The sequence below is a fragment of the Myotis myotis genome, unplaced genomic scaffold (assembly GCF_014108235.1).
Source record: "Myotis myotis isolate mMyoMyo1 unplaced genomic scaffold, mMyoMyo1.p scaffold_m19_p_3, whole genome shotgun sequence".
NCBI lineage: Eukaryota > Metazoa > Chordata > Mammalia > Chiroptera > Vespertilionidae > Myotis > Myotis myotis.
The window spans coordinates 210484119-210511564 of NW_023416335.1; the positions used below are offsets into that span (position 1 = coordinate 210484119).

General features: G+C 56.4%; 1 protein-coding gene and 1 pseudogene across 1 annotated transcript; both read left to right on the forward strand.

The window, feature by feature from the left end:
• Positions 1–1104: 1104 nt before the first annotated feature.
• Positions 1105–2487, forward strand: LOC118651282 (annotated as a pseudogene).
• Positions 2488–5271: 2784 nt separating this feature from the next.
• Positions 5272–5786, forward strand: LOC118651931 (40S ribosomal protein S12-like). Its single transcript, XM_036301649.1, has one exon. The coding sequence runs from the start codon at positions 5352–5354 to the stop codon at positions 5748–5750; it is 399 nt and encodes a 132-aa protein (XP_036157542.1). The 5' UTR covers positions 5272–5351; the 3' UTR covers positions 5751–5786.
• Positions 5787–27446: the final 21660 nt, after the last annotated feature.

The window sequence follows — 27446 nt, forward strand, 5'->3', positions numbered from 1 at the left end:
GGCTTCCTTCCTGGAGAGCAAGTGGTTAAATGTGAGCCAGCATGGCTGGGCTGGGGGCCAGGGAGCCTCCTGGAGGAGGTGACATCTGAACGGGACCTGGTGGGATGGGCGGGAGGTGGCCAGGTGAGCAGCGTTGCCGGAATATTCTATTGCCTGCTGAAGTTTCGCACGGGGGGCAGGGGGTTTTGAGGGGGGAGCAAGAGCAGATGGTCTATTCTAGAAAGGAAGTTTCCGTGGGGAAGAGGCTGGAACGCGGAAGGGGCTCTACTTGGAGGACAGAAGGGAGAGGGTCATTGACCCTGTGCTTCCCCCAGGAGAAATGGCTTGAGTTTATCCTGCACAGCCTGGGGCTGGTGGTGGTTTGCACGCAGGGAGGGGCGCACATGGATGTCTTTGGGGGAGACCTGGGAGCAGTGGGGGGAGGAGAAGATGGATGAGAGGGGCTATGAGGAGGCCACTCATATCAGCTGAAGAGGCGCTGAGGGCCGCTCTAGGACAACGCCTGGGCAGCTGTGAGCCAACTGGCCAGCTGTGAGCATCATAAAACCTGGTGACCGCCCTGACTGGGTAGCTCAGTTGGTTGGAGCATCATCCTGAAATGCCAAGGTTGTAGGTTCAATCCCCAGTCACATACAAGAACTAACCAATGAGCCCTAGCCGGGTGTTCAGTGGTTAAAGCATCAGCCGTGGGATGGAAGGGTGTCTGGTTTGATTCCAGTCAAGGGCACATACCTTGGTTTCAGGCTCGATCCCCGGCCCCGGTCAGGGCACATGTGGGAGGCAACCAATCGATGTGTCTCTCAAGTGGATGTTTCTCTCTGTCTCTCTCCCTCCTTTCCACTCTCTCTAAAATAATAATAATAATAATTATAATAATAATAAATAATCAAGGAAAAATATCCTTGGGTGAAGGTTAACAAAAAAGAATCAACCAATGAATGCATAAATAACTGGAATAACAAAGTGATATTTCTTTCTCTCTCTCTCCCTCATCAATAAAAACAGAACCTAGTGACTGACAGGTGCTACAGGGCGAGGAGAGGTGAGTATCAAGAAGAAAGCTGAGATTGAACTTGAGTTGGAAGAGGCGAGTCCGGTCTCTAAATGGAGGTAAAACTGCCGCCCGGTTGCCCCAGCCCGACTCCGGCCGCTGCCGCCGCCGCCGGGGGTGGAGGGCCATGACCCTGAGGAACCAGAGCAGTTGAGAAAACTGTTTCTTGGTGGTCTGAGCTTTGAAACTACAGGTGACAGTTTAGGACAGTGATGGCGAACCTATGACACGCATGTCAGAGGTGTCACGCGAACTCATTGTTTTGGTTGATTTTTCTTTGTTAAATGGCATTTAAATATATAAAATAAATATCAAAAATATAAGTCTTTGTTTTACTGTTGTTGCAAATATCAAAAAATTCCTATGTGTGACACGGCACCAGAGTTAAGTTAGGGTTTTTCGAAATGCTGACACGCCGAGCTCACAAGGTTCGCCATCACTGGTTTAGGAGAACATTTGGAGAAATGGGGCGCACTCACAGATTGTGTGGTGATGAGAGACCCCCGAACAAAGCGTGCCCGGGCTTTGGTTTTGACCACATGAGGCTGATGGGCGTGCCGTAGAGCCAAAGAGAGCTGTTTCTAGAGAGGGTTCGGTAGCGCCTGGTGCCCATCGAACAGTGAAGAAGGTTTGTTGGTGGCATTGAAGAAGGTACAGAAGAATATAACTTGAGAGACTACTTTGGAAAGTATGGCAAGATTGAAACCATAGACGTTATGGAGGACAGGCAGAGTGGGGGAAAGAGGATTTGCTTGTGTAACTTTTGATGATCATGATACAGTTGATAAAATTGTTGTTCAGAAATACCACGCTAGTACTGGGCATAATTGTGAAGTGAAAAAGGCCCTTTCCAAACAAGAAATGCAGTCTGCTGGGTCACAGCGGCCGCGGAGGTGGATCTGGCAATTTCATGGGTCGGGGAGGAAACTCTGGCCGTGGTGGGAACTTTGGTGGAAGAGGAGGCTACGGTGGTGGTGGTGGCAGCAGAGGTCGTTATGGAGGAGGTGATGGTGGCCATAGTGGATTTGGAGGTGACGGTGGCAACTATGGCGGTGGTCCCGGTTATAGTCGTAGAGGAGGCTACGGTGGTGGTGGTGGACCAGGATATGGAAACCAAGGTGGTGGATATGGTGGCGGTGGTGGAGGATACGATGGTTACAATGAAGGGGGAAGTTTTGGCAGTAACTATGGTGGAGGCGGAAACTATAATGATTTTGGAAATTACAGTGGACAACAGCAATCAAATTATGGACCCATGAAGGGGGGCAGTTCTGGTGGAAGAAGCTCGGGCAGCCCCTATGGTGGTGGTTATGGATCTGGTGGTGGAAGTGGTGGATATGGTAGCAGAAGGTTCTAAAAACTCAGAAAAGGGCTACAGTTCTTAGCAGGAGAGAGCGCGAGGAGTTGTCAGGAAAGCTGCAGGTTACTTTGAGACAGTCACCCCAAATGCACTGGAGGAACTGTAAAAATCTGCCGCAGGAGGAACGATGATCCACAGTCAGAAAAGTTACTGCAGCTTAAACAGGAAACCCTTCCTGTTCAGCACTGGCATAGCCACAGTTTGCAAAAAGTGCAGCTATTAATTAATGCAATGTAGTGTCAATTAGATGTACATTCCTGGGGTCTTTTATCTGTTGTAGCTTTGTCTTTTTCTTTTTCTTTTCATTACATCAGGTATATTGCCCTGTAAATTGTGCTAGTGGTACCAGGAATAAAAAAATTAAGGAATTTTTAACAAACAACAAAAAAAAGAAGACGAAAGCTTAGATTTCTGACTGGGGCACCTGGGTGCCCATCACTTGAGATGGGAACCGAACTGTGGATTCGTTTTGTGGGGAAAGATGGCGAATCCCAGCTGGACGTGAGTTGGAGGTGTGTGGGGACACCCGGTGGGCGGCCGCAGGCAGCTGGACATTGGAGCTAAGCACTGGACGAGGGCTGGGCACCCGCAGTCGGAGGCCATTGCATCACAGTGATGGACACGTGGCCAGGGCGGGGCGGGCGCGGAGCAGGGTCTGGAGAATGGGCAGGGGCTCCCGTCAGGTGGTGAAGTGTTTTTTTTCTCTTAAAAAAATGGGGATTTCCAGTTTTCAGTCCGGCATGTAGGAATCGGAAGTCATCACTCCCATTCTCACCAGAAAAAAGCATAATAAGCTGAAAGTCAACAGCTTTCAGAGAACTGAGAGAACGGAGGTCACAGGGCAAACCAGTGGCCCCCAAGCAGGAGAGAGGCCGACGGTCACCGCTGCCGGGCACAGGCCGGCTCCGGCCGGCAGGGCCAGCGCTGGGGGCACAGCCAGGCCGGGGCTGACCGCTTGTGGGGGCTCGGCGCACACCAGCTGGAGTGAACCCCGGCAGGGACCCCCACGCTCGCAGGCACGTGGGCTGTGGGCAGGGAGAGGGCGAAGCCAGCGTTTGAGACACACGGCGAGCGTCCGTCCTGCGCGCTCAGGGCCCAGCTGGCCTGCCGGACGCGGGCGGACCGCGCAGCCCGCACAGCGCACTCACCCCGCGGGGGGCCCCGGGCAAGCGCAGCCGGGGGAGTGGGGCGGCCAAGTCATGTGTGTGCCGGGCTGCAGGAAAAGCAGCGACTGTGGAGAAGCAACAAAATGCAGGGCGAGGCCGCAGGCGGGCGGGACTGTGCCCGGGTCTGCCTGCCGGGGCCCCGGCTCCGGATGCCGCCTTCTCCCTGGTGGAGATGCTCCTTCTCTTTGCTGTTTTACAGGCGCCTCCACTCAGTGACCAACGCGCCAAAGGGGCACGTGGGGGAGGGGATGCCCTGACTTCCTCACTGGCCGCTGATGGCCAGACCCGCGGGCCAGGACTGCACCCCGGCCGCCAGCCACCGGGGCGCTGGGAGGTGGCTGAGGGGCAGGGACTAGTAGTTGGCACCTGATTTGAAGGTTGGAAATGGAAGCTCTGGAGTCTCCGTGTGTCCTTGTGTGTGTCTGTGTCTGTGTCTGTGTGTCTATCTGTGCCTGTGTGTCTGTCTTTGTCTGTGTGTCTGTCTGTGTCCGTGTGTCTATCTGTGCCTGTGTGTCTGTCTGTGTGTCTATCTGTGTCCGTGTGTCTGTCTGTGCCTGTGTGTCTATCTGTGCCTGTGTGTCTATCTGTGTCTGTCTGTCTGTGTGTCTGTGTCCGTGTGTCTATCTGTGCCTGTGTGTCTATCTGTGCCTGTGTGTCTGTCTGTGTGTCTATCTGTGTCCGTGTGTCTGTCTGTGCCTGTGTGTCTATCTGTGCCTGTGTGTCTATCTGTGTCTGTCTGTCTGTGTGTCTGTGTCCGTGTGTCTATCTGTGCCTGTGTGTCTATCTGTGCCTGTGCCTGTCTGTGTCCGTGTGTCTTTCTGTGCCTTTATGTCTATCTGTGTCTGTCTGTGTGTCCATGTGTCTGTCTGTGCCTGTGTGTCTATCTGTGTGTCTGTGCCTGTGTCTTTGTGTCTGTGTGTCTATCTGTGCCTGTGTGTCTGTGCCTGTGTCTATGTGTCTGTGTATCCGTGTGTCTATCTGTGCCTGTGTGTCTGTCTGTGCCTATGTCTGTGTGTCTGTGTCTGTGTGTCTATCTGTGTCTGTGTCTGTGTCTGTGCCTATATGTCTATGTGTGTCTCTGTGTATGTGTCCGTGTGTCTATCTGTGCCTGTGTGCCTGTGCCTGTGTCTGTGTCTATGTGTCTATCTGTGCCTGTGCCTGTGTGTCTGTCTGTGCCTGTGTGTCTGTGTGTGTCTGTGTCCGTGTGTCTATCTGTGTCTGTGTGTCTGTGTGTGTCTGTCTGTGCCTGTGTCTATCCGTGTGTCTGTGTCTGTGTGTCTGTCTGTGTCTATCCGTGCCTGTGTCTATCTGCCTGTGTGTCTATCTGTGTCTGTGTGTGTCTGTGTCTGTGTGTCTGTGTGTCTGTCTCTTCCTGTGTGTGCCTGTGTGTCTGTGTGCCGGGAGCCAGTCCATCCTTGCTGTTTCAAGGGACCTGGCATATATGGCATACTGTTCTTAATATGTTTGCTCACCTTCTTGGCACTATGTGTTTTAACCAAGGTTACCTCTCTGAGAAAGGTTGTTTCCCCAGGTAGGGATTTTCCCCTGAAGTTAGGGAGGGAATAAAACCCCTTAACTAAGTGCCAGGCGGGTAATCAATCACTTTAACTACGAACAATCATGCTTAAGCTACATAATCTGGAATAGAGATTGATAGGATTGGAATCAACTGGTATAAATACCGATGTAACGCTCTTTCCCTGCCGCCGCGGAGTTGCGCGGAGGCGGAGGCTTGGGTGCGTTCAAGATTCGGCTCCACCCATAACCCACCGCCATGGCCGAGGAAGGCATTGCTGCTGGAGGTGTAATGGACGTTAATACTGCTTTGCAAGAGGTGCTGAAGACCGCCCTCATCCACGATGGCCTCGCGCGTGGAATTCGCGAAGCTGCCAAAGCCTTAGACAAGCGCCAAGCCCACCTTTGTGTACTTGCATCCAACTGTGATGAGCCTATGTACGTCAAGTTGGTGGAGGCTCTTTGTGCTGAACACCAAATCAACCTAATGAAGGTCGACGACAACAAGAAACTAGGGGAATGGGTAGGCCTCTGTAAAATCGACAGAGAGGGAAAACCCCGTAAAGTGGTTGGTTGCAGTTGTGTGGTGGTTAAGGACTATGGCAAAGAGTCTCAGGCAAAGGATGTCATCGAGGAATACTTCAAATGCAAGAAATGAACAAATAAACTTGGCTTTTGTTTAAAAAAAAAAAAATACCGATGTAACAAGACAACAGGACACAGAACCTAGACACAGAACCTACACAGAACCTAGAGACAGAACTTCGCTGAAGAGAACATGGCAAAAGATCCTGGACAGAAACTGGACACAGAACCTAGACAGAACCTAGATACAGAAGAACTTCACTGAAGAGAACATGGCAAAAGATCCTGGACAGAAACTGGACACCGAACCTAGACACAGAACCTACACAGAACCTAGAGACAGAAGGACTTTGCTGGAGAGAACATGGCAAAAGATCCTGGACAGAAACTGGCCTCAGAACCTAGAGACAGAACCTAGAGACAGAACCTAGAGACTGAACATGGCAAAAGATCCTGGACAGAAACTGGCAACAGAACCTAGAGACAGAACCTAGCGAGAGAACCTGGCTGAAGAACCTAGAGACAGAACCTGGCTACAGAACCTGGAGAGAACATGGCAAGAGAACCTGACTAGAACCTGGTGACTGAACCTGGCGACTGAACCTGGCAAAAGATCCTGGACAGGACCTGGCTACAGAACTTGGTTGGAGAACCTAGCCAGAACCTGGCTGAAGAACCTGGCTACAGAATCTGGTGACCGAATCTGGCTGGGGAACCTGGGGAACCTGGCTGGAGAACCTAGCAAGAGAACTTGGACACAGAACCTGGCTGGAGATCTTAACCAGAACTTTGCTGGAGATCCTGACCAGAACTTGGCTAGAGATCCTGGCTAGGCTGCTGATCAACTGAATGCTGTCTCCGTGTCATTCCTTCTTCGCCGACTCCGTCCACACCTTTGGGGACCCCTGGACCTGCTGGGGTGGGACCCCAGCATCTGTGTGTCTATCTGTGTGTGTGTGTGCCTGTGTCTGTCTGTGTGTGTGTGTGCCTGTCTATCTGTGTCTGTGTCTGTGTGTCTGTCTGTGCCTGTGTGTCTATCTGTGTCTGTGTGTTTGTCTATGCCTGTGTGTCTATCTGTGCCTGTGTGTCTGTGTGTCCACATGTTTATCTGTGTCTGTGTCTGTGTGTCCGTGTGTCTGTAGGTAAATGTTATGTATATGTGATGCTTTCCTACCTCCAACATTATCTTGTAAAAGAGCTCTCCTTAACTGAGCTTCGCTGTCAATAATGCACTTACATACAGCAAACAATGTTCTTCTACCTGCTGGAAGGACAAGGCTTTCCTGGGCTATTGGTCGGTTCTGGATAAGATTTTGGAAAGTTCTCCTTTGCCTCCTAAGTTACCTGCCTAGAAAGCAAAGATTCAGCGTTTCATCAGAGCAATTCCTGTGCTTCCGACCACCGTCACCGGGTCTTTGATGATTCTACATAAACTTGGAAGATCCTGGTGGACGGTGTGGAGACCTACGGGTCTCACGCAGCCCAGGACAGGCCTGCGCGTCCCCTGGCTTATCAACCCTCAGAGCCCTCAGTTGTTTTTACGCTGTAAGTCCCTGCTTGCCTTTTCCACGAGGGGCCACTCGCACACCCATCACAGAAACCAGACCAATGTGGGTGTGGGCGCCCCTCTCTAGCTCGTCAGGATCGCCTGGTGGGTATCTGGGCATCGCCACTCCAAGCAGGAGTGATGCACTTCCTTTGTGTGAAGGAAAAACCAACTAGGACCAGCACGTTTAATCCATGGGATACTCCCCACACCCATCCAACACTGGCCTGGCACTCACTGTACACCACAGCCCATCAGACGGCTGACGGGACATACGGCCGGCGGGGGGTGGGGGGGGGGGGGGCGCGGCTACGCTCAGATGTGGGGTGTTTGTGTGGCACAAATCGTTGGCTGTGGCTTCCACCTGGGAGGCTGGGCACCTACACCCTGGCTTCCTGGGCACAAGGGAGAACCTGCCCACGGGAACAGTAGTTGCCAGCCCCTCTCCTCCAGGCCAGGTGGGCACCTCCTGTCTCCACCAGGACAGTGATCCGTCCGCCGTTCTTGCCCTCCATTGGCCGGGGGCATTCCTAACACATAGACCAGCCCTGACTGCATTCGCAGCCAGTCGCGAGGAGAGCCACAGCCCGTCCCTACGCTGCTATGTCCCGGATGCAAGAAGCCGGCCTCCTGAACGGGGAGGCCTCAGACGCGCTCGCTGCATCGTCCAAACAGAACGCCATGTGCACTGCTGTGTCTGCTCACGGGTCCTCGTCGGGACACCACCCGGACGTGAGTGAGCGCCCTGAGTAGTCCCACCCGGGCCCGGGACTTACTAAACCACTGGCTCAGATCCTGGGGCTCTTGGGGGGGAGAAACTATTCCTCATTTTGGGAATCGCTAGCTTAACCTGTTTTCTCTTACATGTGTCTACACTGTTGCTGTGGCAACTGCCTCCGGTGCAGCCAGGTAGCTGCCAGTAAAGCCCCTCACTGACCACCCGGGGCACCCGAGCACGAGCCCGTCACAAGGGGGACAGTGTTGAGGGAGCTGGACCTGGGCAGCTGGAGGCTCTGCCGGCTCCCCATCCTGGGGATGTGTGTTCTGCTGCCTTCCCTGGGCTCCCAGGACCAGCCGGGAGGGCCAGGTGCAGCTGAGACCATCTGGGCGGCCTACGGGACGGAACCAGCTGAGGCTTCTGCATAAACTTGGAAGGTCCTGGTGGACGGTGTGGAGGCCTACGGGTCTCACGCGGCCCAGGACAGGCCTGCGCGTCCCCTGGCTTATCAACCCTGCACCCCCACCCCGGCCTCCCCGCACCTCCAGGCTGGGGGCTGGTTTCAGATTTCACCTGGGACGCTCCTCAGGTGGCAAAGCAAACACTGGGAAAAGGGAGCCAGCCAACGCCACGCCCCCTGGCCCTTAGGTCCTACTTAAAAGGAAGAAAAAAAAATAGCTAAGAAACTCCTCCAACGCCCCTGGCCGGTGTGGCTCAGTGGATAGAGCGTCAGCCTGTGCACTGAAGGGTCCCGGGCTCCATTCCGGTCAAGGGCACGTGCCCGGGTTGCGGGCTCGATCCCCAGTGGAGGCCTTGCAGGAGGCAGCCGATCAATGATTCTCATCATTGATGTTTCTATCTCTCTCTCTCCCTTCCTCTCTGAAATCAATATAAATATACTAAAACAAAAAAAAAAGAAGAAATTCCTGAGTGAGGCTTTTAAATATGCCTTCAGATCATAGTCCCCCCCAAAAAAACAACAACCCCATGGAGATTTAATCATAAAATGATGGAACATTTCCCTTCATGAGCTTCTGAGATAGTAAGTACCAGGCCCAGACGGGTTCACACGTTCGAGGAAGAAATGACAGTGACTCTCTACAATGTCTTCCGGGAAACAGAAGCAGAGGGACACTCCCGGACAGTCTGCGAGGCAGCATCCCCTGAGGCCACACCCGCTACAGACGGGAGGAGGAAGGGGGACGGCAGGCCAATGCCTCTAACGAACACAGATGCAAGAAGCTCCAGTGAAAGATGAGCAACCTGGACCCAACGATGCATAAAAAGTCGCCGGCCACAGCCAGTGGGATGTATCCCGGGCACGAAGGCTCGTTCAGCATTCAAAAGCCCGTTCCTAGAAGCCAGCACGTCACGGGCAGGAGAGAGAAAGCATCTGATCACATCCATAGATGCAGAGAAAGCATCGGACCAAAGCCCAACCCCCAGCCAGCAAAGAGGGCCCTCCTCCCCTGGACAAAGAACTTTCTGCTCACTTACAACTGCGCTACCATTTAAAATGTGTGCATTAGCCCTGGCCAGTTTGGCTCAGTGGATAGAGCGTTGGCCCGCAGACTGAAGGGTCCCAGGTTCTATTCTAGTCAAGGGCACGTGCCTCGGTTGCAGGCTTGATCCCCAGCCCCAGTCGGGCACGTGCAGGAGGCAACCAATTGATGTGTCTCTCTCACACCGATGTTTCTCTCCGTCTCTGCCCGCCCCTTCCACTCTCTCTAAAAAATCAATGAGAAAGTATCCTCAGGTGAGGATTAACAACAACAGAAAAATTAAAATACGTTCATTAAAAATACTTTAAAAACAACAAGTGTATAGTGATTTATTGGGGTGGGTAATACGTGCATAGGGCACAGAATGCAAAAAGTTTGGAGGGGAGCAGTGAGCCTCCTTCCCACCCCAACCCCAGCTACCAAATGCCCCTCCAGGGGCAGCTCTAAGCGGACGGCGGGCGGGCACTGTGGTCGTGCCCCTGCGTGTTGCCGCCTGGTGCCTCTGGGTGTGGCTGCTGTGTGGTTGTTTAAATGGTGCTTTATTGATGGACACCTTTTAAATGCTTGTTTCTTTCCGTGTGTGTGTGTGTGTGCACGTGTGCGTGCGTGTGTGTAGGAAGGGATGGCTATTACAAACAGTGTTGCAATTAAATCCTTGTGCTGTCAAACATAAGAAACATTTAAACCCATAGAGAATTTCTGTGAGTTTATTTGAGCCAAACTGTCATCAATTGGGGGGGGGGGGATGGGGGGAGCAAATATAACCACCTTATTTTATACATTATAATCAAAAGAGGATACGTTAAGTGGGTTTCATGAAATCTATTGCGATAGATTAGGGAGGCGGGAGAAAGCAAAGTGGGGTCACCTCTGGATTGGATGAAAAGTAAAGTGATAGACACGGACACCTGTTCCATAGGTGGGTACGGGGTAGTTAGCAGTCAACAAGTAACATGGCAACAGTAACCAGGAGAGGATGTAGGTCCCCCACCAGGTGCCCTGGCTGTGTGCTGGGAGGTCTGGAAGGGGGAGCCACCCTGACATTCCAGAGGAATGTTATCTTAGAAGATAAGAGACGGCTCAGTTCAGGCAAAGATCCACCTTTGTGCTTGTCCGGGAGGAGACCAGGACACGACTACCTGACAAGAAGCGCTTTTAGTTAAAAAGCTTTGATGTTTGTGGTCACTTCAGGTCTCTGAGTTTGCGAGGCTGCCACACAGGCCCTCCCCGAGCTGGTCAGTTAGCGTGTGGCCACAGCGCCGATTAAGCAGACTGGACACAAGCCGGACCTCTTCAAGCCTCGATTTGCTCTCATCCTTCCTTCTGTTCTGTTAGGCCCCTGGTCGGCAAACTGCGGCTCGCGAGCCACGTGCGGCTCTTTGGCCCCTTGAGTGTGGCTCTTCCACCAAATACCGCGTGCGGTTGACACTTCGCGGCCCACGCGCAGAGGTCGTTTGCGGCCTGGGCGAGTCTGTTGAAGAAGTGCTGTTGATGTCTGGCTCTGTGGACGGATGAGTTTGCCGACCGCTGTGTTAGGTGAACAGCACCTGTCCTTTCGGCTGTCTTCTAGGCCTTCTGCGGCTTGGATGTGATTCCTTCCTCCCCAAGGATTGTTTAAGAGGGTGTGACGCTTCCTGGGTGATAGAAACCCTGGGGGTTTATTTTACTGTCTGCTCGGGGCTGAATTGTGTCCCCCCAGTGTCTGTGTTGGAGCCCTCGCCCCCCCCCCCCCCCCCCCCGGAATGTGGCTGCGTTTGAAGATGGGCCTTTGAAGAGGTGATAAGGAAAATGCAGTCACACAGATGGGCCCTAATCCAATATGACGGGTGTTCTCAGAAGAAGCGATGAAGACACAGAGACAGAGGGACGCTGTGGGAAGCCGCCTATTGTCCTCAGTAGCAGAGAGGTGTGGACAAGGAACCGGAAGGCTGGTGACCCTTGAAGCCCTGGAAAAGGCCAGGGCTGTGCACCCACTGTTAGTCCAGACAATGGGAGCTGAAGCAACTTCCCCACTTATTATTATGTAAATCCTTGCTGATGGGCTAGTCTGCCTATTACTAGAAATTGCCTGCCTAAGGGCTATGGGTGGATCCCAAACCAATAAAAGGTTGGCGAGGCCTGAGCACCAGTGGAAGTCCTTCCCCTTGAGTTGGACTTGTCCCCCAGCCCCCCAATATTTCCAAATTATTACTTGTCTCATTTATGTGCAGCCCCTCTTCCAGATCCTGAACCCTGAGCCATGCGGGTCGTGGGGAGAAAACATATACGCACTTACCCTGGACGCCTATGGGAGAGCACGGGAGGGGCCCCCCAGGGCTCGCCCCCGGGACTCCGCCTGCACTGGCCAGCACTGGCCTCTCCAGCTTCCTGAGAGGTAGGACCATCGCCTCCCTCCAGCTTCCCAAGTCCCGTCCTGCCTCCTCCCCTGGGGTCTCTGTCCCAGAGGGCTTGTGCCTTTAGCAACACTCCTCCTGTGTCTCTTAGGTTGTGTTTTAGAACAAAGGGGAGGTGGTTCTTGGGGTTTTTGTTTTTGTTTTTTTAATCTTTATGATAATTTTTTTAAATTGGCTTTCTTTTGTTTAAATGTAATTTTATTTATTTGTTTTATTTTTTTTGTTAATCCTCATCTGAGGATATCTTTTCAATGGTTTTTAAAAAATATTTTTTTATTTATTTCAGAGAGGAAGAGAGAGGGAGGGATTTGCGCCCAATTTGCCACACGCTAACTGACCAGCTCAAGGGAGGCCTGTGTGGCAGCCTCGCAAACTCAGAGACCTGAAGTGACCACAAACAGTAAAGCTTTTTAACTAAAAGCGCTTCTTGTCAGGTAGTCGTGTCCTGGTCTCCTCCCGGACAAGCACAAAGGTGGATCTTTGCCTGAACTGAGCCGTCTCTTATCTTCTAAGATAACATTCCTCTGGAATGTCAGGGTGGCTCCCCCTTCCAGACCTCCCAGCACACAGCCAGGGCACCTGGTGGGGGACCTACATCCTCTCCTGGTTACTGTTGCCATGTTACTTGTTGACTGCTAACTACCCCGTACCCACCTATGGAACAGGTGTACGTGTCTATCACTTTACTTTTCATCCAGTCCAGAGGGGTGCCTCAGGCGGAGCACCGATCTCGGGGGAAGGATGAGGGGGTCTCAGGCAGATTACCTGGGGGGGGGGGGGGGGGGGGGGCGTTGATCCAGAAATTCCAGGCTGATTGGCTTAAGGTCACAGACCTAGGAGGGCGGAGACTGCAATGAAGTCTGGGTTTGCCATCTTGGGGGGGCCAATATTTTAAAAGGTATTTTTATTGCCCTCGCGGGTTTGGCTCAGCAGACAGTGGTGTGAGCCTGGGGATGATGTCAGGACGCCTACAGGTGGTTCCTGAGGAATTGACTAATGAGGGGTTGTGGGAACAGGAAGGTGGAGCTGAAGCAGAAGTAAGAAAAGGAACCCGCGGGAGAAAGGGGAAGCCCGAGGAAGTCCGCAGGGAAGTGCAGCAGAAGCCTGTGGACCTCAGCAAGGTCATGGAGACGGCGGCCGCGGCCCAGCACCAGCAGGCTCCCCAGAGCAGAGAGAGAGGCGGCTCACAGGCCTTCGCTGCTCAAGGCAAATCCATGACGAGAACCAGAAACGGACCAACAAACGCCAGGACATCCTTCCCAAGAGACACCTCCTCAGGCAGAGCCCGCGGCCTGCATCCTGCCGGGGATGCTCGGAAGGCGTCGCCATGGGAGACACTCCGCTCCGTGCCTGCTGTTGCCCCCCAGGCCAGCGCAGCCACCGATGGATGTGTCACTCTCCCCCTCCTCTGCCCTCCCTTCCACTCTCTCTAGAAATCAATGGGAAAAATGTCCTCGGGTGAGAATTTTTTAAAAGGTGCCAGCCCAGACCTGGCTGGTGTGGCTCAGTGGATAGAGCATCGGCCTGCGGACTGAAGGGTCCCAGGTTCGATTCCGGTCAAGGGCATGTACCTTGGTTGTGGGCACATCCCCACTGGGGGGTGTGCAGGAGGCAGCTGATCAATGCTTCTCTCTCATTGATGTTTCTGACTCTATCCCTCTCCCTTCCTCTCTGTAAAAAATCAATAAAATATATATTTAAAAAAAACAAAAAAAGGTGCCAGCCCAACCCGCATGGCCCAGTGGTTGAGCGTCGACCTATGAACCAGGAGGTCACGGCTCAGTTCCCAGTCAGGGCACAGGCCTGGGTTGTGGGCTCGATCCCCAGTGGGGGGCATGCAGGAGGCCGCTGATCCATGATTCTCTCTCATCATTGATGTTTCTATCTCTCTCCCCTCCCTTCCTCTCTGAAATCCATAAAAATATATTAAAATGTAAAAATAAACTGAGTGTCGCCTACGTGGCAGTGCTTACGAAGCCCACAGCCGCGGACAGTGACGGCTCAGCCTTCACACTCACCCCTGACTCCAGAGCGACCTCCGGTCCCGCAGGATCCATTCAGGGCAAGTGCCCAGCACAGGTGAACCATTTTTAAAATATATATATTTTTTATTTATTTCAGAGAAGAAGGTAGAGGGAGAGAGGATGGAAACATCCATGATGAGAGAGAATCATGGATCGGCCGCCTCCTGCACGTCCCACACTGGGGATTGAGCCTGAAACCTCGGGCATGTGCCCCGACCTCAAATCAAACCATGACCTCTTGGTTCGTAGGTCAACACTCAACCACTGAGCCACACTGGCTGAGCTAGCGCTTTTTAAAAAATCCTCATCCGAGGACATTTCCCCCATTGGTTTCTATGGAGAGTGGAAGGGAGGGAGGAGGGTGAGAAAGGCAGGCGTCCATGGGCTGTCTGCCACACATCCCCCTCCGGGGAGCCTGCCAAGGAGGCACCCATCGAACCTGGGACCCTTCGGTCTGAGAGCTGCTGCTCTAACCACTGAGCAGCCGGGCAGGGCTTCTATCACGTTCACTGTGTCTGTTCTACGCGTAGGTACACGAGCATTCACCATGTGTTACAGTTGCCTGCGTGTTCCGCACAGTCACATGCCCAACAGGAGCCTGCGGTCGGGTCAGCACCTCGTCTGCCGGGAGCCTGCCCGCCCGGAAAGGTGGTGGCCGGGGCGGCCGTCCTGGGCCGAGGCTAAAACCCCATTTGTGCCCCAGCCCTGCCTCCCTCCTTGGGGGCGGCAGAGGTCTGCCCGCCTTGCCCCTCCCCACCCCCCGGGACCCCGATTACAGGGGGACATGGCCTGCTCTCTCCCCTCTGGGCCCCACTGACCAGGAGCTTCCGGGGGGCGGCCCGGGTTCGGTTCCAGCCCCGCGTTTGCCGAGTGAACGAAGGAAGGAAGGCAGGTGGCTTCTCCCAAAGGGTCAGCTCCCAGGGCCTTTCCGGGAGGAGGTGGTCTGGCCGGTTCTCCCACCGCCCTGCCCCTCTCTTTGGTCTCTACGGACAGAAAGCTAACCTTGCTTCCCGCGGCAGGGCCAGGCCCGTCCTGCTCTGCCTGCAGGTGGCCGGGAAGCAGGTGCGATGGAGGTTCCTGCCCCCACTCTGCAGTGGAGAGGCCGGCCCCGGGGTGCTGTGAGCCCCAGCCGGCTGCCCCCCAGCTCAGGCAGAGGCGCCCTCTGAGCTGTCCCCGTCAGGGTGTCAGCGCGCTGAAATCTGATCCAGGACCCAGGAGGGAGTGCCGGCTCTGCTCCAGGAAGGCCTTGGTTTGACAGTTCAGGGCGTCTAGGGCGCAGCCCGCAGAGGGGGCAGGCGGAGCGGCCTGGGGAGCCCGGCGAGTCCAGCTGTGATGGGCCGCCCCTGGGCCGGCTCCTCTGCCTCTGGATGTCGCCCAGGTCACAGAGCCCACGGGGCTGGGCTGGCGACAGGCTGGTGGACACACTGCCCTGGGAGTGGTGAGGGGAGAGGAGATGAGAACAGCCCAGAGCCCAGGCGGACAGCATTCCCGGACCAGCCGGGCCAGGAGCAGCCTGGGGGAGGGGAGGGCCCAGGGGATGACTGAGAGCCGGGCAGGAGCAGCCTGGGGGAGGGGAGGGGAGGGGCCGAGGGGATGACTGAGAGCCGGGCAGGAGCAGCCTGGGTGGGGGGAGGGCCCAGGGGATGACTGAGAGCCGGGCAGGAGCAGCCTGGGGGAGGGGAGGGGAGGGGCCGAGGGGATGACTGAGAGCCGGGCAGGAGCAGCCTGGGTGGGGGGAGGGCCCAGGGGATGACTGAGAGCCGGGCAGGAGCAGCCTGGGGGAGGGGAGGGGAGGGGCCGAGGGGATGACTGAGAGCCGGGCCAGGAGCAGCCTGGGGGAGGGGAGGGGAGGGGCCGAGGGGATGACTGAGAGCCGGGGCATGTGGGGCAACAGGTGCAGCTGATGAAAGTGACAGGCACTGTCCACAGGAAGTAAGACACCCCCCTGCTCCCCCCCCGCCCCCGTCCCGCCCCCCCCCCCCCCACACACACACTGGGTTTATGGCTTAAAACCAGCTCCATCCAGCATGGTGACTCATTTCACCTAAAGGTCACCCAGCCTCACCATGGCTCACTGTAAGGCATTGTCGGGCTCGGGACATGCCCTCCGACATCTAGACAAGGACACGAAATGGCCCACGAACTCCGAGAAATCTCCACCCCTTTCCCAGGAAGAACCCTCATTGCTCCTCTCATTGAACACCCTCCCCCCAACCTCCCTTAAATGCACCTCCATAAAGGAGGCGAATTCTGAAAGGGGGCTGCTCTGCCTGGGCGCGGCCCCTCTGCCTCCGCTTCACTGATAAACGCACTTTCACTTCAAAGGCTACTTGGCTCGTCTTTACATTCTCTCTGGGGCAGTGGGTCATGGCCCCTGGGGTACCCACCCCGCCAGCATGCCCGCCCGTGGCTGCAGGGAGCAGTGGCCAGAGGGGGCGGGGGCGGGTGGCACGTGCAGCTCCTGGGCAGTTTGTGCAGGAGGAGGCCACGGCCAGGACCCAGGGCCGGAGGACATGCTTTTGGTTTCTGTTTGTCTCAGGGCTGGGAGCCCTGGGGCCCTGAGGACAGTGGCCCCCCCTTTCTCATGGCTTCGCTTTCTGCCGTTACCCCCGCAGTTGAAAATATTAAATGGAAAAATCAAGAAATAAGCAATTCATGTTTTAAATTGCCTGCCGCTCCGAGGAGCATGATGAAACCTGGGCCGTCCAGCTCTGTGGCCGCGCCCCCCCCCCCGCCCCCCAAGGTGAGTCCTCCCTTTGTCCGGGGAACCCAGGCTGCAGACGCCCGCCCGCCAGTCACTGGCCGCCTCCCAGGTCCCAGAGCCGCTCTGCGAGGGAGGACAGGCTCACATGCCCTTATTGCCGTCACTGCTGTTCTCGGGCCGTGTTATAACCTGTTCTTGCTGCTGATCTCTTCCTGGCCCTAAATTACAAGTGACACTTTATCGCGGGTGTGTGCGTACAGGAAAAAGCACAGCTCGCACAGGGTGCAGCACCATCGCTGGCTTCAGGCACCCACTGGGGGCCTTGGGACATATAAGGGATCTTTTATTGTCAGTATCAGAACCTGCTCTGCCCGTGGCTCGGTGGGTGAGCATCGACCTGTGAACCAGAAGGTCACGGTTCGATTCCCAGTCAGGGCACATGTCCTGGTTTCGAGCTCGACCCCCAGTGGGGGGCGTGCAGGAGGCAGCCGATCAGTGATTCTCTCTCATCATTGATGTTTCTATCTCTCGCTCCCTCTTCCTTCCTCTCTGACATCAATAAAAATACATTTTTCTTTTTAAAAAAGAAAAGGAAACCCAGTCCCCACTCGCCTGGACACAAAGGGGATTCATTGGCTGGTGGAGCCTCACGAAGAGCACAAACTGCAGGGAGGAAACCCCGACCCGCTGGTCCGGGCGTCCTGGGAATTAGCGGCAGCACGGCGAGCAGGAGGAAAGCACACGGGGTTTTCACCGTGTTTTCCTGTGTGCGCGGGAACCTTCAAAAGGACAACGCAGACCCCCCGAAGCTGTAGGCCCCAAGCTCATGTACCTTTTGCAGAGAGAGCAATGCGTTTATGGGGATGTGACCAGACGAAGGGGCTTGGGCCGGGTAGGGAGCTGTGGGACGATGACTCGCCAGCACATGGGGGAGCTAATAGGACAGGGTTCCCCCTTCTGTACAGGCCCACCTCGTCCTGGACACCAGTCCCGGTTGGCGAGAGTGCTCCCCTCCTGGGCAGGGAGGCCTCTTTCTCCGGGGAGGTTGCCCCGCCCACTTTGAGGTAGAAGAGGGGGCGGTGGGGGGGACAGAGAGCCCCTCCTGCACCTGCTGCTTCTCCAGGGCCTTCAGCTCAGAGTCAGCGCACATGCTGGAGGGAGGCGTGTCCTGAACCCCCGCAACACCAAGCATGGGGTGCTCCCTAGTCGGGGGCTCCAATGCCCAGCCAGGAGAGGAGAGGGCGCCCGTCTTCTTCCTTGGGGGAGTGCTGATCAGCTCCCATGGCCGCGTATCCCACGCGCCAGAAACGGCCCGGCCGAAGGCGCCCGAGGTTCACCTGGGACCGTCCCCACCCTGGGGACCTGGGGACCTGGGGCCGCCATTCCCTTCCTCAGCTCCAGGTCACAGCTGGGATCTGGGCTCTGACTGGCCTTCTGGGCGCACCCCTGGGACAATCCGCTGCGCAGGGAGTGCTCCAGGCGGCTGGCCTGGCCGGGCTGAGGGCCCTGATACCGGTTCCGTTCACACCTCTGGCAGGCGCTCTGCTGGCTGACCAGGGTCCTCTCCCGGGAGCACCGCAGGGCCCACAGTCACCGGCGTGGCAGGAAGTGGGAGACCGATGGGGGCGGAGAGGGCCTCTGCCCTGGGCTTCTTGCTGGCCTCCCAGAGGACAGACCGGACTCTTCCATCAGGCCAGTGCCCCTGCCTGCCCGACCTGCTGGGGTCCCCTAGGGTCAGAGGGGACCTCTGGGGTCCCCTGCCTGAGACCCCCCCCCCCCCCCCGCCTCTGGGGGCAGGAAGCCCTGATCAGAGAGGCGTTTGGAATGGCTCAGCCCTGGGGACAGCCCCGCAGGAGACCCGCTGGCCACCCCTCTGGGGCCTCTGTTTTTTCCATTGTTTGGCCTTGTTTGCCCCCAGTTTCCTAGGAAACGAGCTTCAGGGAGACTCCAGCTGGTTGGTCTCACAGGCAAAGCTCCCTGGTCTGCGGTCTCTGTCCCTGGAGCCGGCAGCTGTGTGTGTGTGGGAGGGGGGGCTCCCTGGAGGCTGGTGGGGTGCTGCAGGAGCAGGGTCTGCAGTGGGAGAGGGAGGGGCAGGGAGAGGGAGATGGGGAGAGAGAATCAGAGGGGGGAAGAAAGAGGAGGCAACAGTGAGAAGGAGACACAGAAAGAGGACCAGGGGCGGGCGGGGAGGAGGAGGAGAGATGGGAAGGGTCAGGAGGGAGGACCGAGAGCAGGGCCAGAGGAGGGAAGGGAGGCCTTGGGAGGGACTGCCCGTCGCCCCCAACGTGCACACACTGCCTCCCCAGGTGCCTGAGGCCAGTCTCAGCTCCAAGGAGAGGAAAAGTCGCCCTGGCTCAGTGGTTGAGCGTCGGCCTATGAACCAGGAGGTCATGGTTCTATTCCCGGTCAGGGCACAGGCCTGGGTTGTGGGCTCAGTCCTCAGTGTGGGGCGTGCAGGAGGCAGCCGATCCATGATTCTCCCTCATCACTGATGTTTCTGTCTCTCTCTCTCTCTCCCTTCCTCTCTGAAATCAATTTTTTTTAATGTATATTTTTTTAAAGAAAAAGAAAAAAAGAGGAAGAGTTGGCTGGGAAGGGCCCGCAGGTGGGAATCCGCAGGTGTGTGCCGGAAGCACCTGCAGGTGGCAATTCTCAAATTGGGGGACAGACCAAGGCCTGACCGGGGCCCAGAGCAGGGTGCGGCACAGTGGAGAGTGGCATGGGGGGTGGGGGGGGACACTGAGACCATGGAGCACGACCCTGAGGGACCAGGAAGAGGACATCCCCGCAGAGCAGAGCTGGGAGAAGGGCACAAAGAAGAAAGGGGTGATGCTGAGGAACCCCGGCAGCCCCACATGAAGCCGAGGTCTCCCAGGGGCCACGAAAGTCCCAGGTCAGTGATGTGGACACAGAAGGGACACAACATACATCCCGAACCGACAGGCCATGGTGGGTAGCCACGCCCCAGCATCTAGCTTGTTAGCAAAAGCTTTATCTTTTTCTGCGCCTCTAGGTTAACACGCCTTTGAAATTTGCCCCATCACCCTCCAGAGCGTGTAATCTTTTTTTTTTTTAATATATTTTATTGATTTTTTACAGAGAGGAAGGGAGAGGGACAGAGAGTTAGAAACAACGATGAGAGAGGTCGATCAGCTGCCTCCTGCACACTCCCTACTGGGGATGTGCCCGCAACCAAGGTACATGCCCTTGACCGGAATCGAACCTGGGACCCTTGAGTCCGCAGGCCGACGCTCTATCCACTGAGCCAAACCGGTTTGGCCAGAGCGTGTCATCTTAACCCCTGCGACGCACTCCTGCTCATGTTCCCTCCTTAAAAGAAATCGCAAAGCGGCCGTTCCCTGGAGCAGCTGAGACCTTGCTTCCTGGCAATGTCCTCCGTTTGGCTCAAGTCAACTCAGGAAGCTCCTCTGCGGGTTTGACATTTCCACTTCCACAGCGACGGCCGGGCTCCTGGGTCCTGGCAGAAGCAGGTGCGAATTCTCTTTGGAGGAAAACATCCCTGGTGTAGGCCCCTCTGATTCCCAGATCAAATTCAACAGTGAGTGTACTCACAGCACACGCACGGCACATGCACACACACACACACACATACACGCACACACACGCACACACACGCAGAAACCAGCCACTGTGAGTGAGTCAGCTGAAAGAAAACACAAGAAACGTAGACATAGTCCCCCCCCGCCCCCCCCACCGGAAACGCCTACGGATGGTCAATATCAGATTGTGGACAAAAAGGGATTTTAGGGAAAGTAACCTCACAGGGTGATCTGATCTTCAATTCCTGTCGGGGCAGGCCTGGTGGACAGTCACGACCCAGATGTATAACTTCCTTAGCTTACCTTTGCCTGGAGCACCTGCCCAGGGCTTCTGTGCGTCTAGGTGAACTGACCACCTCAGGGAGCTCATTCCTTCTCCCTCGCCTTCCCTCCTCCATCCCACATGCGTAAAAGAGACCGCACACTCCTCTCCAGGGCCATTGGAGGTCTTGCTTCCCGACAATTGTCATTTTGGGCTCAAATAAACCCCTAGGAAAATCCCCTATAGCTGTGGATGTTCCTACATTGACAAGATATCTCTCTATATAAAAGCCAAGCGCCCGGAACACCAGAACGACCAGAATGACCTATCACTGTGACACGCACTGTGGCGGCCAAAAGGCCCCCCAACCGCCCGCGGGCCCTCCCCCTGGCCATCCCTGCCCCCTGATTGGCCCCCATAGGCCGGGCCAGCTGGACCCCACCCGTGCACAAATTCATGCACCGGGGCCTCTAGTAGAATATAAAACAACAACCACTTTCAAATGTTTAGAAACATACGGGATGAAATAAAAATAGTGACCAGAGGACAAGAGACCCTAAAAAATGGCCAGGCTGATTAGAAATTAAACCAAACAGGACTTGTTTGTATTATAAATATGATTTTTAAAATAACATTCTCGCTGGAGAGGGGCCCGCACAGCAGATGAGACGCGATGGAGAGTCAGCTGGAAGAGACGCGTGGAGACTGCAGGCATGGGGCCCGGGGAGTAGACCCTGAACATGTGAGCTGTTGGGGTCCAACCCCAGCAGGTCCAGGGGTCCCCAAAGGTGTGGACGGAGTCGGCGAAGAAGGAATGACACGGAGACAGCGTTCAGTTGATCAGCAGCCTAGCCAGGATCTCTAGCCAGGATCTCCAGCCAAGTTCTGTTCAGGATCTCCAGCGAAGTTCTGTTTAGGATCTCCAGCCAGGTTCTGTAGCCATGTTCCCTCGCTAGGTTCTCCAGCCAGGTTCTGTCCAGGTTCTCCAGCCAGGTTCAGTCACCAGGTTCTAATCAGGTTTTCTTGCCATGTTCTATCCAGGTTCTGTAGCCAGGTTCTGTCTCTAGGTTCTCCAGCCAGGTTCTCTCACTAGGTTCTGTCTCTAGGTTCTGTGGCCAGTTTCTGTCCAGGATCTTTTGCCATATTCAGTCTCTAGGTTCTGTCTCTAGGTTCTGTGGCCAGTTTCTGTCCAGGATCTTTTGCCATATTCAGTCTCTAGGTTCTGTCTCTAGGTTCTGTGGCCAGTTTCTGTCCAGGATCTTTTGCCATGTTCTCTCCAGCGAAGTTCTTCTGTCTCTAGGTTCTGTGTAGGTTCTGTGTCTAGGTTCTGTGTCCTGTTGTCTTGTTACATCTGTATTTATACCAGTTGATTCCAATCCTATCAATCTCTATTCCAAAGGTTAGGGTGTTTCTTATCTCCATTCCAGGGAGTAAAGATTATGTAGCTTAAGCATGATTGTTCATAGTTAAAGTGATTAATTACCTGCCTGGCACTTAGTTAAGGGGTTTTATTCCCTCCCTAACTTCAGGGGAAAATCCCTACCTGGGGAAACAACCTTTCTCAGAGAGGTGACCTTGGTTAAAACACATAGTGTCAAGAAGGTGAGCAAACATATTAAGAACAGTATGCCATATATGCCAGGTCCCTTGAAACAGCAAGGATGGACCGGCTCCTGGCAGTGAGAGGCCCCGAGACAGAGGGCAGAACCAGAAGGGAGGGGTGCAGGAGAGGTGGCCAATGAAGAGAATTTTCCAGAAACGGTGCAAGTCCTCAATCTACAAATATAGGCACCACAACATCTACTGAGCAGAATAAATACAAATAGTTGAAACCCAGGTATGTTTTCAGCAAACTGCGAAGGTCAGACGCCTGTGGCCTCCTGTGGTCCCTGCCCACCCCCAGCCTCACTGCCTGCCCCCCACAGGGTCGGGGACTTGTTCCCCGGCCCCGTCTGCTCCCGGAGCTGCCTGTGCACCCTCCCCAGCCTTCTAGGCCAAGAGGCTGACCCTTCCCACCCCCATGCCTGGTAGGGGTGCTGTTGCCTCCCTGCCCAGTCCTCGGGTCCACCTGAGCCCACATCTCTCTATCCTCAGCCTCAGGAGCTGGGTCCAAGTCCCGCCCCTGATGCTGTGTGGTCTGGCCAAGTCCCTTGCCCTCTCTGGGCCTTCGCTTTCTCCTTTTGAACGTGGAGTCAGGCCATCTGTCCAGCCTGCCAGACTGGGCTGGGAGGACAGCCCTGGGCTGGAGGGAGCTGGATTCCTCATCAGGGGAGGGAGTGCGAGCCCTCCCGGGGTTCAGGAGGGCTGCTGGCTAGACATAACAGCCAGGCCTCAGTTGCATTTCAGCCCCAGGCCCAGAAAAGCAGCAAAACCAGCCAGGCCGCAGGACCAGCTTTTACCTCCCAAGTCACTCAACACTTGTCCCAGCCTTGGGTATCACATACAAACGCCACTCAGCATAGCACCCCCAATCTTCGGGGAGAGAATTATCATCAAACACTGACTGTTATGAAAGATCTGGCCTGGGCTGGGGATGTTTTTTCTACATCCCTTCTGAGCAGGAGACAGAGTTCTCCTCAAAACATGGCCCGTCCGCGTGGATGGGACCGTGGGACGTGCGTCTCACCACTCCAGCTGCTCCAAAGCTGGGGGGGGAGGGCGGGGGGCGCCCTGGGTCCATCACACCAGAGCGGAGAGGGCACCGGGAGGGGCGAACAGGTGACTGGCCCTAGTAGGTTTGGCTCAGTGGATAGAGCGTTGGCCCGCAGACTGAAGGGTCCCAGGTTCGATTCCGGTCTAGGGTACGTCCCTCAGCTGCAGGCTCTATCCCTGGCTCCGGTTGGAGCACATGCAGGAGGCAGCCAGGTGATGTGCCTCTCACACTGATGTTTCTCTCTGTCTCTCCCTCTCCCTTCCACTCTCTCTAAAAAATCAGTGGAGACATATCCCTGGGCGAGGGTTAGAAAAAGAAAAAGAAGAGGTGACTGAACCCTAGGAGCTTCTCAAGGAGGAACCGATGCAGGAAGGCCTTTCCCTCCCGCCTCGCAGCAGCTGGGCCACCTACGGCTACCACAGGCTCACACGCACCCTCTTCACGGGGGAGTCGCAGGCGGGGACTCAGCCCCCATCCGGGAAAGGATGAGGATGCTTTTCCTAAAGGTGGCGGTGGTGGCTCCCTGTGACTGACTTTGGCCCGGTGTTCTAGTTATTATTTAAAAAAATGTCTCTATTGATTTCAGAGAGGAAGGGAGAGGGAGCGAGAGAGAGAAAAACATCAATGATGAGCGAGAATCATTGATTGGCTGCCTCCTGCATGCCCCGCACTGGGGACTGAGCCCACGGCCCAGGCGTGTGCCCTGACCTGACCGGGAATCAAACATGACCTCCTGGTTCAGAGGTGGACGCTCACCCCCTGAGCCACGCCGCGGGCAGGGTGTTGGAGTTACTGTCTTTCAGTGCCTAACAGCTGGGACATGAATTGTTCTGGTAATTTCCCACTCCCTTAGAGCAGTGGGCGTGCCAAGCTGCCGCCGGGTCTCGGATGTGTGGGCACCTACCTGCTGATCTTCTACCCCTGCCACCAGCACTGGGACAACGGACAGAACATGGAGACCTTCGCTCCGATGAAGAATCATCACTGACAAACAGAAAGAGGAGGGGGTGGGGCCTGCAGGACAGACAGCACGTTGGTCCTTAACGCCCTGCAAAAGCTTCCTGCCGCCCGAGAGCAAAGACCAGGAAGTGCCCGCTGGACAGCGGAGTCGGACCGTGCAGGACGGACGGGCCCTGTCCCGAGGGCACCTGCCGCACACCTGCGTCCCCCTCCCCCAATCCCAGCCCAGCGCAGCCCTGACCACTGGCCTCCCGGTGGCTGCATCTCTGGGTGAAACGCCAGCTCCTGGGCCTGCCGCCGCCACTCCCCTGCTCGGGGCTGCACAGCCCTTCCCTGTGGATACCCCAGCCCCCCTCCCTTCCCTCAAAGGAATTCAATTTTCATCAAAAACAAATCAACAATAACGTGAGGGCTGCTGGGAGAGGGTGCTCGGCCTGGCTCTCCCTCCCCCGCTGGCCTCTGCCGCCTTGGCTGTGGGAGCATCTTGGCTGTGGGAGCATCGCTTCCTCCCTGAGCCCAAATGGGCAGGATTGTTGTGACCTGCGGGCGGTGGGGGTTGGGGGGGTGGGTGTGAGGGAGGTTCCGGCTCAGGGCAGAACCCAGTGCCTGGTAAAGCTTGCCTTTTCCCCCCTCCCTCCCCCTCCCTCTTCCCCTCTCCCCCTTCCTCCCTTCCTCCCTTTTCCCTTACAGCAACGGTTCTCAACCTTCCTAATGCCGCGACCCTTTCATACGGTTCCTCATGTTGTGGTGACCCCCAACCATAAAATTATTGTCGTTGCTACTTCATAATGTGATTTTGCTACTGTTATGAATCATCAAGTAAATATCTGATATGCAGGATGTATTCTCATTGTTACAAATTGTACATAATTAAAGCATAGTGATTAATCACAAAGACAATATGTAATTATATGTGTTTTCCAATGGTCTTAGGCCGCCCCTGTGAAAGGGTCGTTCGACCCCCAAAGGGGTCGCGACCCACAGGTTGAGAACCGCTGCCTTAGCGAATGTACCACATAAGGGCAGCTTTTAAGCTCAGCCGGGATCATCCTGCTAAGCCAGGAAGCCAGTTGTCAAGGGGGCTGTGAGTGTCCGCGTCACCTCTAGACCCCCACATGGAGGGGCCCCAGGGATGGGGAATGGGGAGCGCTCTGGGCACCCAGTTGCTGCCCCGCCCCCCCCCCCCCCCCAGCTGCCTTCTCTCTCAGCAGACCCTGCCCTCTCTGGGGTGATGAGTGTGTCCCCAGCTGTCCTTTCCCACTGGGTGTCTCTCGGGTGCCTTCCTGCCCCGTCAGAGGCTGGGCACACACCCAGCCAGGCCTCTTCTGGGCATTGCAGTGCCCGGCCTGAGGGTGCGGCCCACAGCCAGCAATGACTGGCCCCCAGCCTGGCGCCCAGAGAGCAGGTCCCTCGTCGCTCTAAGCTAGGATCCCGCGGTCGCCTCCCCCCCAGCAGCCAGAGCTCTGGCTCCGGCCATTTAGTCATGGCTCTCGGCCAGTGAGCACCCAGGGGCGGCTCAGCGCCAGGCCTCTGGGCACCAAGCAGATGAGCCTCCAGGAGACGAAACTAGGAACATGCCCAGGAGGGAGCAGGCGACCAGGCGCTTTGCCCTTGTCAGTCACAGCCTCCCGGGGGCAGGTCGAGGTCTCGCTGTGGAGGAGGCCGGGCGGCAGCCGCAGGGCGGGCAGGACTCTGGGGCCGGTCCCTGGAGCCCAGGTTCCATGATGGGGCCAAGGCCAGGCCCTTGTGAGCCCAGACCCGTCGGGAGGAGCCAGGCCCTGGCACCAGCCTCTCACAGGAGGACATTCCCACCGGCTCCTCCCTCCCAGCGGACACTCCCTTGGGCCCATCGGACTCCCTGCTCCCTCATCCCAGCTGCTCTGACCTGGTGTTTGAAGGAAAACAACCGAAGACAGAGCTGTCTGCTAATCCACTTAAATGTTCTGCAGAAAAGGAGGGCAAAGGCCAGGCTGCCCAGGCTGACGTCATGGCCTGGGAACCAAGAGAGGACTTCACATTGTCCCTGAGGCAGCTGCTGACTGGGGAGGGGGTGACAGCCCCGCCCTCACAGGCGGCACCTGCCCTGTCCCTGGGTCTGCCCTGGGGTGGGGGTGGGGGTGGGGGCAGGGCTAGCAATGCCAGAGCCCTCAGCTCCCCCTGGGCCAGAAGGCAAGAGGGGGGAGGGCTGGGAGCTGCCTGGGGCACACCTGGGCTCAGCGTCACTCAGGGACCCGAGGGCCACTCAGAGCCTCAGTTTCCCCATCTGCAAACCAGGGGGCGTTCTCACACGTCCCTCCCAGGCGCCGGGGGGAGCGCTGGTGACCTGGGGCCTGTGCAGTGTGACCCCAGCAGCCACGAGGGCCTGTGGGCCCGCAGCCCGCGGCCTCCCCGCCTCCCTCCCAGGACACCTGGCGGCCGGCGCCCATGCCTCTGGACTAACCGCATTACCCGGCATCTGGCTCCAGCCCCGCCAGATTCCCCTGCTGCTCGCCTCGCCCAGCGGATGGGGCAGCTGATTAAGGACCAATTATCTCCCTGTGACCCGCTGGGCTTTCCTGGCCGGACGCGCGGGATTTCTCTAAGTGAGAGGAGGGAGGTGGTCAGAGAGGCAGCCTCCTGCCAACTCCAGGCGCCTGGGCTCTGGGGGTGCGGGCTCTGGGGGAGTCCCAGGAACGCACCCCAGCCCCGCGGCGCCTCCTGCAGAAGCTTCGGGAATGCCTGTCTCCACCGACTGTGTGAGACCTGCCCTCAGGGGCTCTGAGCTCTTGCCCTCCAGCTGGGCCTCGAGGGACCATGCCTGGGGCCACCAGCCCCGATCTGGGCGCAGGGCGCTCTGAACCATAGTCACCCCAAAGCACAGGCTCCTCACCGTCATCAGCCCTCACTCACAGCAGCCTGGGAGCCGGCCTGTCTGGACTGCAGCCCAGCTCTGCCCAGGCCCAGGCCTGGTTACCAAGCCTCAGTCCCTCCTCCGAAAAGGGTCGGGGGTGGGGACGGCCCCAAGGCAGGCAGGGCGGGCTTTCAACCAGAAGGCGAGTGGACGGCCTGGGGAGCCAGCACACAGCCCGGCTCCGTGAAGGGGCCGGTGCCGGGAGCCGGTCCATCCTTGCTGTTTCAAGGGACCTGGCATATATGGCACACTGTTCTTTTTTTTTTTTTTTTTTTTAATTGATTTTTTACAGAGAGGAAGGGAGAGAGATAGAGAGTCAGAAACATCGATGAGAGAGAAACATCGACCAGCCGCCTCCTGCACATCCCCACCGGGGATGTGCCCGCAACCCAGGCACATGCCCCTGACCAGAATCGAACCCGGGACCTTTCAGTCCGCAGGCCGACGGTCTATCCACTGAGCCAAACCGGTTTCGGCGGCATACTGTTCTTAATATGTTTGCTCACCTTCTTGGCACTATGTGTTTTAACCAAGGTCACCTCTCTGAGAAAGGTTGT